The sequence below is a fragment of the Myotis brandtii genome, unplaced genomic scaffold (assembly GCF_000412655.1).
Source record: "Myotis brandtii unplaced genomic scaffold, ASM41265v1 scaffold29, whole genome shotgun sequence".
Lineage (NCBI taxonomy): Eukaryota > Metazoa > Chordata > Mammalia > Chiroptera > Vespertilionidae > Myotis > Myotis brandtii.
This window is the reverse complement of record NW_005361075.1, coordinates 2,671,266-2,685,967: the sequence shown is the minus strand read 5'-3', so window position 1 is coordinate 2,685,967 and position 14,702 is coordinate 2,671,266. Positions and strand designations below refer to the sequence as shown.

Here is a 14,702-nt window from a genome sequence, read left to right as displayed (position 1 = left end):
AGTGACAAAGTAGAAAATTGGCAGCCTGGCATGTAGTTGTCACTGGAGGAAGGAGGGGCCCAGGGAGTGGGACAGTGTAAACTTACCCATCTGGCTGCATTTCTCTCTTCTGTGATAAGAGCCGCCCACCTTCCTCCCAGTGCAGAACTGCTCCTCTGGCTAATTCCAAATGAGCTGTTTATCAACATGCAGAGAGCTGACTGGCAGTCCTCCGAGTCTAGCTATAGTTCTATATCAAGCTTCTTCTCTTCTCTTCTCTTCTTTTAGTTGTTAAATCTTTTCCTTGAACTTCAGAACCACACACCTACTGCCTGTTTAGTGTCTCTATTTGGATATAACAAAGCAACTCAGACTTAGTATGTTCAAAAGTGAAGTCATCGTCTTACCTGAGCTGTACATCATATTTTATTTCCTGTCTCAATGAATTTACTACCTCCTTTCATTTGCCCATAACAGAAATCTGGGCCTCTTTCTGGGTTTTTGTTCTACTTTACCCCCCACTTCAGTTAGTTGACAAGACTGTTTGGTACATTATCCCTAATGCTGCTGCCAGGTTCAAACCATCATTATCTTTCAACTAAATCACTTCTTCACCCTGATCTTGCTTCTCCTCCACCCCATCTCCCCATCCTCCTCATTCTCTACACTGTAGCCAGAATGATCTTTCTGAAATATAACTTTAAGTCTTCTTATTGCCTTCAGGATAAAAATAAAAACTCCTTCCCCTGGTAATGACTTTACCTTCTTGATGTGGCACCTGCTTACCTGTTTGTTAATTGTCTCAAGTCCACTTACACTGAACTGTTTGCAGTACCCAAGTGGCTTGATCGCCCTTGTCTGTGGTGTCTTGTATATGCTACTTCTTCTTACTGACATCCATTTTTCTGCCATCCCCACTCCACAAATTCTCCTTCAGGCTTTGGCTAAAATGCCACTTTCTCTAGGAAGCCTTCCATGATCTTTCCAAACTAGATTAGGTGTCTTGCTTGTGTATGTCTATAAAAGCCTATTTTCCTTGATTGGATTTGTCATACTGTACCTCACCTGTTTACTTGTCTACCACCCCCAGAAGACTTTAAAGGTCCTGAAGGCAGGTAGTTATAATTATTATCAGTACGGTCTCTGGCATATAGTAAGGGCACAGTAAATGTCTTCGGTTTGTTTTTTTTTCCCTCTCTTTTTAAGAAAACTGTGGTAAAATATATATAATATAAAATTTATCATTTTAATTATTTTAAGTGTACAGTGCAGTAGTGTTAAGCACATTCACATTGTGCAGCCATCACCACTGTCCACTACCAGAATATTTTCATCATATAAAACTGAAAACAACCTACCCATTAGACAATGCTCCCTTCCCCTAGCCTTCAGTAACCACTATTCTACTTTTTGTCTCTAGGCATTTGACTATAGGTACCTCATATAAATGGAATTATCCAATATTTGAATTTTTGTATCTAGTTTAATCACTTTGTGTAATGTCTTCAAGGTTCATCCATGTTGTAGCATGTGTCAGAATTTCCTTCCTTTTCAAGGCCGAATAATATTCCATTGTATGTATGTAGCACATCTTGTTTATCCATTCATCTGTCCACGGACATTTGGGTTGTTTTCACATTTTGGCTCTTGTGAATAATGCTGCTATGACTGTGGGTGTACAAATATCTGGTTGAGTCCCTGCTTTCAATTCTTTTGGGCATATACCTAAAAGAGGAATTGCTTAATCTTCTGGTAATTCTGTGTTTAATTTTTTGAGGAAATATCATACTGTTTTTCATAGCAGCACGAGGTTTTCAGTTTCTTCACATTCTTGCAAACACTTGTTATTTTCTGTTGTTGTTGTTGTTTGTGTGTTTTGCTTTATAATAGCCATCCGAGTGAGTGTGAAGTGGTATCTCATTGTGGTTTTGATTTGCATTTCCCTAATGATAAGTCACATTGAGCATCTTTTCATTTGGTTATTGGCCATTTGTATATCTTCTTTGGAGAAATGTCTAGTCAAGTTCTTTATTCATTGCTTAGGTTGATTGTTGTTGTTTTTGTTGGGTTGTAGGAATTCTTTATGTATTCTGAGTATTAAACTCTTATGAGTTGCAAATATTTCTCCCATTCTGTGGGTTGCTTTTTCACTCTCTTGATAGTGTCCTTTTATGCACAAAGGTTTTTAATTTTTATGAAGTCCAAATTTTTCTTTCGTTGCTGCACTTTTGGTGCAAAATGCAAGAAATCGTTGCCAAATTCAGTGTCTTGAAGCTTTTCCCCTATGATTTTTCTAAGAGTTGTACAGTTTAGCTTTTACATTTAGATATTTTACCCATTTTGAGTTAATTTTTGTATGGCATAAGGTAAGAGTCCAACTTCGTTCTTTTGCATTTTGGTAACCAGTTTTCCCAGCACCATTTATTGAAAAGACTGCCCGTCCCCGCATTGAATGGTCTTGGCACCCTTGTTGAAAATCATTTGACTATATATGTGAGGGTTTCTTTCTAGGCTCCCTAATCTATTCTGGTCTATATATCTGTCTTTATGTCAGTTCCACACTGCTTTGGTTACTGTATTAGTAGTAACTTTTGATATCAAAAATTGAGTTATTCAATTTTGTTCTTTTTTAAGTCTGAGACAAATTTTAACACTACTTGCTCCTGACATTTTTTTCTGGTGTGCCCTTGCCTGAAGTGTTTCCTTTAACAATTCTACCCAGATGTCTTTCTTCCTTCTTCCCTGTTACAAGCTCACTCAGTGCCAGTTTTCTTTTTCTCTTCCGGTCTTTTCTCCTTAATTTAGATTCATCTTTATTTTTATGTGCCCAGGCTACAGCTAGCATTTTAAAATCTTGGTCTTCCTGGATGACCAAAGGAAGAGAGCCTTGATCATCTGTGGCCCCACCTTTGAGTCTAGTTCAGTCTCTTTTGGAACTCTCAGGTTTAAAAGTCACTTACATTGTTCGTTCATCACCTTAGCACTGCAGGAAGAAGAAAGCTGAGATAGTAGTGGGATGATGCACAGGGCAAAGTACCTAAGAGATGGTGGTATGGGAAAAGAGCATTTTATTGGAGGCCAAGAACTGTGTACTATAGCTCTGCATCTGTCACTAATTTGCAGTTAGACAACATAGCTTCTCTTATTTAATTTACTGGTAAGTTTATTACAGTAAGGATAGTTGGACTATATGGTCTAAGTCCTAAAAAGGTTATTTTTACTTTTTGCAAGACAATTTCCTCAGAAGGAGTTGAAGCTGGTTTTAATGGATGAATAGAATTTAGGTAAGAAGGAAAGAGAGACTTCAGGAGATTTAAAACAAGGAAATGAAAGTATATTTAGGAATCAATGAAAATAAGAGTGACCAGACTTTTTATTAAGTGAGGCAGAGTCAGTTGGATATCCACATAGCAAAAGAATTAACCTTGACCTCTATCTCACAGGATATACAAAAATCAATTTTAAATGACTTGAAATCTAAATAAGAAAAGTAAAACAATAAAGCTTCTAGAAGAAAACATAGGCTATTAGCTTCATGACCGTAGGATAGGCAAAGATTTCTAGAGCGAACAAACAATCAAACAAAAGAATGTCTATCAGGTAGAATGGAGAATTAAATTGTTCTATATTCATACGCAGAATACTACACAGTAATAAAAAAAATGTATCATGCTACACATACAACAAAGATTCATTTCACAGAAATAATGTTGAAAGAAAGAAGCCAGACCCTGAAGAGTATACTTATATTCCATTTATGTGAAGTTCAAGAACAGGCCAAACTAATCTGTGGTGATGGATATCAGATAACCATGGCTGGGAGAGTATGGGGTTGGTGGTTATTGACAAGAGAGCCATCTGGAGTGCTGGAAATAAATACATATCTTGATCTGAGTAATTGTTACTGGGGTTGGTGGTTATTGACAAGAGAGCCATCTGGAGCGCTGGAAATAAATATATATCTTGATCTGAGTAATTGTTACACACACACACACACACACACACACACACACACACAATAACCAGTCTGTACACTTAAGACCTGTTCACTTGTACTATGTTCTACCTTAGAAAAACAAACTAGAAAACCAAAACAAAAACAGTTACCAGAGTAGATGTTCTTGTAGGGAAGCAGTGGAAGAAAATGCTTGAGAAGTGAGGTTGTAAAAGGCCTTGAATGGCAGTGAAATGGATTCAGTCCATAACTCTGATAGTTCAGAGGGAGGGAAATGACATAATGGAGGCATATTTTTAGGGAAACAGACCTTTGGAGATGTGCTGGGTGGACTGAAGATTGGTCCACAGTGGGAGACTGTTGCATATGACCTGAATTAGGGTGATGCTAATTTTTTGGTTTGTTTTTCACTATTTAATGTCTTTTTTTCAATTACAGTTTACATTCAATATTTTGTATTAGTTTCAGGTGTGCAGCATAGTGGTTAGGAAATCATATACTTTACGAAAGTGTTCCCCTGATATTTCCAGTACCCACCTGGCACCATACATAGTTATTACAATATTACTGGCTATATATTCCCTATGCTGTACTTACATAAGAGGTACAAACTACCAATTTGTACTTCTTAAACCCTCACCTTTTTCACCCAGTTCTCTAACCCACTCCCCTTTGGCAACCATCACTCTGTCTTCTGTTTATGAGTCTGCTTCAATTTTGTTTATTTGTTTATTTTGTTCTTTGGATTCTATATATAGGTGAAATCATGTGGTATTTGTCTTTCTGTGACTGACTTATTGGGTGATGCTATTTTAAATGGAAACTCAGAAGGAAGAATTAGTAAGGCTGGTGAATGGGTTGGACAAGGACAGCAAAGACGACAGGGAAAACATGACTGAGGTTCCATACTTAGGTGCCTGGAAAAATGATGGCCCCAATAACAGAATTTAGAAGGCCCGGAGAAGGAATCAGTTTGGGAAGTAAAAACGTGTAGTTTTTTTTATTTTTAGATCATATATTTTTATTTATTTCAGAGAGGAAGGGAGTGGGAGAGCGAGATAGAAACATCAATGATGAGAGAGAATCATTGATCAGCTACCTCGTAGAGGTCAAGTCCCCAACCTGATCATGTGCCCTGATTGGGAAGGTTGACGCTCAATCACTGACCAATACCGGTCAAGCCCAGTGGTGACAGCAGTTGTGGGGTTCAGAAGAACAGTCAGGGCTCTTTGGATAGGAATCTGAAAATCACCCACGTACAGATTATTTTGAGTAGATGAGATCCCTGAAAGAAAGTGTATCAGAGAGATTGCAGAAGGCCGGCCCTTAGAAAAGGAAAAGGTTGTAGGGGAAGAGGAGACTGCAGATGTGGATAGAACCAGGATCATTTAAGGCAAACGAAGAGAGAGTGGGTGGTGGGGGTGAAGATTAAAGGAGAAGATACAGAAGTAGGAGAGGAAAAGGAAAGATTGAGAATGTCATAGAGAGCAGGGGTAATTGAAGGAACATGGTCTTGGGGAAGTCAGGAGGAAATAGGATCTGGAAGCAAAGGCAGAGGACTTAGCCTTGGACAACTTTACCTGTGAAGAACCCAGGTGTGTATATCATGTCACAAGAGTTTGTCAGCATCTTCAGTGACTTCCTTGCAGTATTATTTGTCCTCTAAGTCGGAACTGAGGGAGACTCAAAGTTGAAAATGAGTGTGGCTATGGGAACCATGGAGTCCCAGGGATTTGGACTAATTTTGGGTTCCAGACATAATCCAATTCTCTGTGGAAGGATACAAAAGAAGTTTAAGATACCACCCATGACCTCTGGGAATTTATATGGTGCAATTCAACAATAATTAAAAGCCAAAACAAATGTGAGCAGGATGTTTTGAGTCCTGACTATGTCATTTTCTAGCATGTAATTTAATAATATCTACCTCATTTATTGTTCTGGAGATTAAATGAACTAATACAAGCAAGGTGCTTGGACCAATGCCTGAAACATAGTAAGTACATGATAAATGTTAGCTAAGATCATGATAAAGCTTTAGGAGTTCACAAGGGGAAAATAGTAAAGGCTGGAGCTGGTGGGAAGGCTCCTAAGATCATGATAAAGCTTTAGGAGTTCACAAGGGGAAAAATGGTAAAGGCTGGAGCTGGTGAGAAGGCTCTGTAGAGGAGTGGGGATTTATGGGAGGAAATTCAGGGATAGATAGGAGGAAATGGATGAAGAAGAAGGAATTCTAAGTTGGGGAAAACATTGTAAATGAAGTCTTGGATTAGTGAAACTATTGGTCTTTGCATGTAACTTACTCGATGACTCAGATGCTTCCTGTTGTGAAGTACTGGGAGTTAGAGTAGGATAGGAGGATAGATAACTGATCCTATTTAATAAAAGGCTAATATGCAAATCGACCCAACTGATATATAATAAAAGGCTAATATGCAAATCAACCAAACTGAGGAACGACCGGTTGCTATGATGCACACTGACCACGAGGGGGCAGACGCTCAATGCAGAAGCTGCCCCCTGCTGGTCAGTGCGCTCCCACAGGGGGAGCGCCGCTCAACCAAAAGCCAGGCTCACAGCTGGCGAGCACAGCAGCAGTGGCAGGAGCCTCTTCCACCTCCACTGCAGGCGGGTGGTAAGGAGTGAGGGGTCCTGGACTACGAGAGCCCCGGACTGCGAGAGGGATGTCTGCCTGTCGACTTAGGCACGACCCCCCCGGGATTGGGCCTAAGCCGGCAGGCAGACATCACCCGAGGGGTCCCGGACTATGAGAGGGCGCAGAACGCGCTGAGGGACCCCCCCCCCCTCCAGTGCACAAATCTTGTGCACCAGGCCTCTAGTATTTGTCATAATAGCAGGAGTGTGAATTGAGGAGTCAGAGCTCTTTGGTTGTGATTTTTATCCTGGCCCTGTGTCTTTGGGCAGGTTGTCCAGCCTCTTAGGTCCCCAAGTTTCCTAACCTATAAAATGAAATGGACTGGATCTGTAATCCCTCAAAGCTGTAAAATTTCATGCTTCATATGTGCAAACGACCTATTTGACCATACCGCCTGTGGAACCGTGTTCTTTTGCACAGCGAGAAGCTGACAGGTCTGCGTGGGGCTAACTTGTGGTTCTGGCCTCATTAGTCCTGTGCTGTGAGTGAGCCGACCAGCCTGCATGTGGACACTACTTACTGCCTTTGCAACGCGTAGCGATCACACCACTAGAGAAAGCTGGGATCTCTGCGGGTGTATTTATAAAAGGAGCCCCTGGGTATTTCACTCCCAAACTATTTAGAGTTAACTCCACTACTGTTCTCCTGAGGAGCCTGGAGTTTTATGGGTGGTGCCTTAAAGTGGACCCTGAGGGCTAAGGAGGAGGGAAAGCACAACCTCTAGCTTTAAAAATAAAAATCTCAGATTGTCTTTGTGGGGCTCACCGAACTACAGGAAGAGCAGCGCCAGGAGCACCCGTTGAACTGCCAGTGACACCCTAAAGCTTTCATGGTTAGACTCACCTGCCAGGGTCCTTTTGTGACAGTCACCCAACACTGTGTCCCTTTTGACATTAGGGAGTCCTTTGTCTCAGGGCATGGATTTACATAAACCTGTGTAAATGGAAATGGAAATTGCTTTCAAATACCATGCTTAGACATCATTGGCTCTGTTTTGGCACTACCTCAGTTGTTCTTTTCAGAAGGGAATTGTGGTTTGTTACTCTGTTCTCTCTTCCTGTCCTTCCTGCTTTGAACCCCTCTCGGGTTGCACGCAGGCTTTTCTGCTGTCATTCACCCCGCAGGGCTGCAATGCTGTTGCATCAGGAAGTCCTCTAAAATGCCTCTCCCATCTGCTTTTCCTTGCTGCTGTGTGGGGGTGCGGAGAGCAGTGTCTGCCCTCTCCACAGAGGAAAGTGTTTTGCGTTTGTCTCTGGCAGGAGCTTGGTCATCAAAGAAGGTACTTCTGAGCTTTTATACTGGATGGATTTTACACAACTTGGTGAATTGAAAAATACCTTGAAACAGAAGAGCCAACGCAGATGGAAGCTATTTTATCTATATTTTGTGCCTCCAAAGTTTTGAAAGGTTTAGTGTTTTCAGAAGCTGGAAAGACTGACAATTTACCCTTGTGTTGTCCTTGGAAATTATAGTATTTCCTGGGAAATGGAGTTCCAGGAAAGGAAGGTGACTTGTCCAAAGCTAACACATATGCCTGGGTGACATTAAATGTGCCTTATTAGTTTAGAATAAAAGTTCCTTGAGGATATGGAATTTATTTATTTACTTTTTAAAAAGATATATTTTATTGATTTTTGACAGAGAGGAAGGGAGAGGGACAGAGAGTCAGAAACATCGAGAGAAACATCGATCGGCTGCCTCCAGCACACCCCCCACTGGGAATGTGCCTGCAACCAAGGTACATGCCCTTGACCGGAATCGAACCCAGGACCCTTCAGTCCATAGGCCGACGCTCTATCCACTGAGCCAAACCGGTCAGGGCTGGAATTTATTTTTGTACAGTAGTTGTATGTGGTTCCTAACAATGAGTTACATCTTTTTTAAAAAATATATTTTATTGATTTTTTACAGAGAGGAAGGGAGAGGGATAGAGAGTTAGAAACATCGAGAGAGAAACATCAATCAGCTGCCTCTTGTACACCCCCTACTGGGGATGTGCCCGCAACCAAGGTACATGCCCTTGATGGGAATCGAACCTGGGACCCTTCAGTCCGCAGGCCGATGCTCTATCCACTGAGCCAAACCAGTTAGGACAATGAGTTGCATCTTAAGTGAATAATAAATACCAGCATTCAGGAAACTCCCATCTTTTGATCTTCTAGCTGATCATTCCCCTGAGGGGTGGTTATGACATGACCTAATCCATTCACGCCACAGATTTTTCTGAAGAGAAAAGTAACCATGTCATGGAAGAAACGATGTGGTGCAGAGGTTGTGAGTACAGGCTGAGTGAGACGGTTTAGTCTGGCCTCCTTTCCGAGCAGTGATTGATTAATGCTGTCTGTGTTGCTTTTCCTTCCAGAGCTGGCCTGTCCTGGACGCAGCATAACTAACGAAGCTGCTGCAGGATGAGAAGATGGCAGGGCGGCTGCTCGCACCACCAGGCCCTGATAGTTTCAAGCCTTTCACCCCCGAGTCGCTGGCAAACATCGAGAGGCGCATTGCCGAGAGCAAGCTCAAGAAACCACCAAAGGGAGATGGCAGCCACCGGGACGACGATGAGGACAGCAAGCCCAAGCCCAACAGTGACCTGGAAGCCGGGAAGAGTTTGCCTTTCATCTATGGGGACATCCCACAAGGCCTGGTCGCTGTTCCCCTGGAGGACTTTGACCCATACTATTTGACGCAGAAAGTGAGTGGCAGGAGGTGGAGGGACAGCTTCAGATTCCCCTTTCCTCGCAGGCTTGGGGCAAACGGGAGAAAGAGCTGCCTCTTTGCCAAAGTTTGGATAAGTAGTTAACCTTTCGTTGCAGTTCTGGCTCATGGGGATTATTTTTCAGTTTAATTGCTGCTAAGGGTCATTTGTGGGCTGTGGCACTTCTGAACTCTCTTAATAAGACTTATGTTTTTTGGCTCCTGCCCAGATTAGAAGAAGAGGACATAAATGGAATGGAAGTATTTAATAGAGTCCAAGAAAGATGGCATAGTAAAAGATGGTATAGCCCTAAAGAATCTCACACTCACATTCAAATTCTATCTTTTAAATATAAAGATGGCCCTGGCCAGTGTTGCTCGATGGTCAGAGCGTTCTTCCCTCCCTCCCTCCTACTCTCTCTAAAAATCAATGGAAAGAATATTCTCAGCTGAGGATTAGCAAAAAATAAAAAAAAATAAGGTTGTTGTTGGTATTGTGACTTTAACAGAGCCTGTTAATACAGTGGAGATGATGGATTTGTACTCTTACCAGCTCTATTTTTTACATTGAAGCATCGCTACTGGGCACAGGAATAGAATAGAGGAAGCCAAACTGGGTCAATGAGGAGAGACTCTGGGTCCTCTCTCTCTCTCTCTCTCTCTCTCTCTCTTCCTTCCCCTTCTTCCCTCTCTCCCTCCTACTCTCTCTAAAAATCAATGGAAAAAATATTCTCAGCTGAGGATTAGCAAAAAATAAATAAAAATAAGGTTGGTGTTGGTATTGTGACATTAACAGAGCCTGTTAATACAGTGGAGATGATAGATTTGTACTCTTACCAGCTCTATTTTTTACATTGAAGCATCGCTACCGGGCACAGGAATAGAATAGAGGAAGCCAAACTGGATCAATGAGGAGAGACTCTGGGTCTTTGGCCTTGTTACACAGTTGTCTGGGTTGAGCGAGCACTGATTCTTGCATTAGAGTCTATCCTGTTATTCCTGCTAGTAAGAAGCATAGGTGAAAGAAATACCAGTCTTCATTTGGTCGAATTTCAAAACTCCCTAACAAATAATCGACCAAACCTTGGGTTTCTTCCTCATGATTAACTTACAAAACAAGGCAACAAGTAGAGAAGCAGAGCCCCCCGGATAATCCACCAGCCAAGCAATTAGCCATTGAACAGTGAGGACTAACATTGGATACCATTTTAGGGGATCCCTCTTTTAACAGATGTCATTTAAGTAATTAAATCAATCGTTTTTCCAGATTCGGGAGGGGGGATTGTGTAATTATATTTTTATAAATATAAAGCTTAACTAAACTGCCTTTATTAACAAAACTGCCTTTAATTAAATCTCCTTTTAGTATTTCCATTTTAGAAGAAATTTCCGTTTCTTTGGCTTAATTATGGGACAGAAGTAAGACGAGGCCAATAGATCTCTTGACTTAGTTATACTTATGGAAGCACTTTTAGTTCAGGATGGCAAAAGCATTTAAGACACTCTCTACACAAAATGGTCCTACCTAATAGGAAAAAGTGGAACCGGTAGCTTATATCTTCCACTGGGAAATTTAGAAAGTGTAAGGAACACAACATAATATAAAGAACAGTAGACTGGATATAATAAATCCTGACTCTGCCATAATTTACCATGCTTATTATTTCTGTTTTTCTTTTTTTAGTATATGTATTTTTCAAGCTACAAAGTAATTTATGGGAAAAGAAAGTAATAAGTGAAGAAACAAACTTCTCAAAACTAATTCATGCCCTTTAGCGAGTCACTGCACATCTATAGACCTAAATTTTCTCATCCAGAAACTGAGAAGTTGGACATAATTTTTAAGGATTTTTTTTCAGATACCAAGTTCTGGACCTAAGCAGTTTTCATAAACTGTCATCAATTTCCCCATTTACTCTTCCCTTTTTTGAAGTTTAACTTTTTTACATGGGCCTTTGCGAGTAGGGGTACGTGGATGAGAGAGGAGGCAAACTTACTTTCTGGGTGAATGAATAAGGGAGCATAGAAACTTCGACTGTTTTTAGGAAAATATTTTAGTCGTAAAGTTTTGAAATATATTTTCTTCCTCTTTCCTACACTTGCATCCATGTCCTTATTAGAACTATAAATGAATGATAACTTGCAGGATTCAGGTTGTGCCTACTTAAATAAGTTTGGCCAGTTGGTGTAACTTTTTCAGAAAGTACTCATAGCAATAAGCAGACAGGTAAAGCCTGTTGGACCCTTGCCTTTCAGATGGTTAAAACCTCTTTACTTTTATTTGAACTCTTTATTTTTCTACCTCATATACAAATTAAATTTTCTTTTTTGATCCTGAATTAATATATGAAAAACATATAGAGCTATTTGCTGTCAGAGCCCCAGTGTTCCTTTTCATGCCTTCCTGTGATTCCTGCCCTATAGACAATATCTAATGTCTTAGACTTCAGCGGCGCTGGCCTGGGGGAGAGGAGCCAAAGTGGGTGGGTTTCTGGCCCTGCTCAGTATCATTCCTTAGGTACGCCAGATACTGATAATGTTCCAGGAGGGACTGGCTTTCGTGATAGACAGTCTGACTTCAGCCTTTGGTTTCACCATATGGGTAAATAGTTCATGGAAAGAATAGCTTTAATTGTTGTGTTGTTATTTTTGAAATCCTTTAAAAATAATTGTGAACTATACCACCATACTATGCCACCATGCAGAAAAGTTTGTAAGTACCTAATTTAATGATTATTATAAAGCAAACAAAGTAACACCCATGACAAGAAAGAACATTAGTAGCACTTCAGAAGTTTTAATTATGCTTTTAAGTAAGGGATTTTTCAGTTGATTAAAGATAAGTTTGCTAAAGCTTACTTGCAAATCTTCACTGGCATTACTTCTTACTAACTAGGCCTTTCACTACGTCAAATTAGCAAGGTCTCCCCTTCAAGGAAGCACACTGGGGATTAAACCAAAATAAAAAAATCCTGAGGTTAGAAATGACTTTAAGAGGACATTCCGTTCTATAGTTTTTCCAGAACTGCCTTAAATAATTCTTGCAAAATAGAATTTCTTTTCTTTGCTAAATGATGAAAGTGGATTTCTTTATCTTTTCAAATTAATTAATAGTTTTTGTTACTCTTATAGAAACTTGTTTCTTATTTTCTTCCCTCTTTATTTTAAGGGTGAAAGAAAGCTACTTCTCTGTTAGTAAAGTCCTGGTTTCATCCCATTGTGGATTTCACACTATCCAGGCACTCAGAGCCTTAATATTTGTATATCACATTTTCAGGATACTCTTGTACCAGCTGGTGCTGGTTTGAGCTGTCATCTGCTTCTTGGCGTCCTCAACAGTATTGTCCACGTTGCATTTCAACTGACTTCCCTGCTGGTTCTTGAAAAACCTGGATCGTCCTCTCTGTGGATTGCCTCAGACCTCCCAATGCTACAACATTTTCTTTGCCTCTTGGCACCTTGTTCTAATGTCTTTGTCTTTCTTGTTTTACAACTGTTTCCTGTAAATAATGGAATTTGAGGAGCACTTGAAATTTTTATTTATTTAATTTTGAAAATAGGTACTATATTTACATGGTTAAAAATTCAGTAAAAAGATATTCTTACAAAAGGTATTCAGTAAAAAGTCTCCTTTTTACACCTTACTCTCTCTGCTCACTTCCTGTCTTCCTGAGCAGGTAACCACTGTTAGTAGTATCTTCCAGAGTTTCTTTATATATGTACAAGCAAAAACAAGTAGGTATTTCAAGGAACTTGAACTCTCCTAAATGCCTTTTTTTTTGTTGTTTTCTCTCTGCTATTTTGCTAAGCCTGCTGAAGTCTTAATTTTGTTATTTGTTTTCTCTTCTTTCATAATATGGAATCTTAAGTTTTATCAGTGTAAATTCTCAATGCATTTCTCTTCCCTCACTTTTATAGAGAATCAAATCAAGGACTTTTTTGTATTGCTTGAAGTGTGTCTCTGTGTTCGCTACAAAAAATACTCTCCAATGCTTAATAATAACTTGTTGAATCTTAAATGGCCACATATATTTCTAATAACTGTCTTAAGGCAGCAAGAATGTCTGTGGATAAGTTGAAAGAAAGCCTTCAGAGTAGGCGCCTACCCCTTTTCCTATTTCTTAAAACTGGTCATTGATTTGTGTATTCTTTTTGTTTAATTTGGTATGTCCTCTTATAAGAAAGTCCTGGGGGGTGGAGATACGGGGAGGTGGAGGAGGGTAAAGGGATAAATGGTGATGAAGGAAACTTGACTTGGGGTGGTGAACACATAATACATTGTACAGATGCTGTGTTGTGAAATTGTGCACCTGGAACCTATATAATTTTGTTAACCTCAATAAATTCAACTTAAAAAAAGTCCCATAAACAAAAATCCAAATTATAGAATTGACTGAGCCTTTAAATAGGGCACATGTGGTTTCCCAAAGCTCATTTTACCTTCTACTTTTCATGTCTGCCTTTTCCTGCAAATTAAAGGCTACCTAGAATCATAGAAAATTATATTATGGTAGCCTTAGAGATCCTCTCATTTAGCCTCCTCATTTTATAAATGTAATGAGGTGTAAAGTACTTTGTTAGAAGCCAACCCACCAGCCCTGGCCAGTGTGGCTTAGTTGATTGAGCATTGTGGGATTAATTGTGGGATCAATTCCCAGTCAGGGTATATGCCTGGATTGCGGGCTCGATCCCCGACAGGGGGCGTGCAGGAGTTAGCTGATCAATGTTTCACTCTCACATCAATGTTTTGTTTTTTCCTCCCTCCCTCCTTCTCTCTCTCTCTCTCTCTCTCTCTCTCTCTCTCTCTCTCTCAAAATCAATTTAAAATACTTAAGGGAAAAAATAAAAGCCAACATCATCATTAGTCTTAGAGCGAGGACTAGAACCCATACCTCCTAACTCTTAGTTCATTACAACATATTTCTAGTTCCCTACGTTTCTGATTTTTCATTAATTGGTCCTCAGCTTCAACTGGCTCTGTTCTGAAGCTAGACAGGCAAATATAGAGACAAAAAAAACAAACACAAAAACCCTGCTTTTTCATTCACATCCCTGATAATCCCCGTGGTTTATGGACCCTTCTTAGGATGGGTCCTAAGAAGTGCAGTGCTTCTGAGGGAAAGGGTGGCATTCGTTTTAGCTCCAGTATTATATCTTCTCAAGTGAAGGGACTCCGAGTAGCCTAGCAGCCATAGACAAGTTATTCCACAGACATGGGCTCAGTATCAATACCGCTACAGCTGTTCAGCTGGATATGTAATCTGGAGGCAATTTACTTAATTTCTCCACAGAGTCCTACTATTTAAAGGAAGGTTATCTCCCACATGTGCCAATCCCCTACCAGTGGTCGGCAAACTGTGGCTTGTGAGCCACATGTGGCTCTTTGGCCCCTTGAGTGTGGCTCTTCCACAAAATACC

The 14,702-nt window shown here is 40.3% G+C and overlaps 1 protein-coding gene across 1 annotated transcript in view; it reads left to right on the top strand.

Moving 5' to 3' along the window:
• Positions 1 to 542: 542 nt before the first annotated feature.
• SCN8A (sodium channel, voltage gated, type VIII alpha subunit) overlaps positions 543 to 14,702 on the top strand; it is a 133,690-nt gene continuing 119,530 nt past the window's right edge. The window contains exons 1-2 of the mRNA XM_014542022.1: positions 543 to 553; positions 8,955 to 9,282. Coding sequence (XP_014397508.1) covers positions 9,007 to 9,282 — 276 coding nt within the window. The 5' untranslated portion in view covers positions 543 to 553; positions 8,955 to 9,006. The remainder of the gene's footprint in view (positions 554 to 8,954; positions 9,283 to 14,702) is intronic.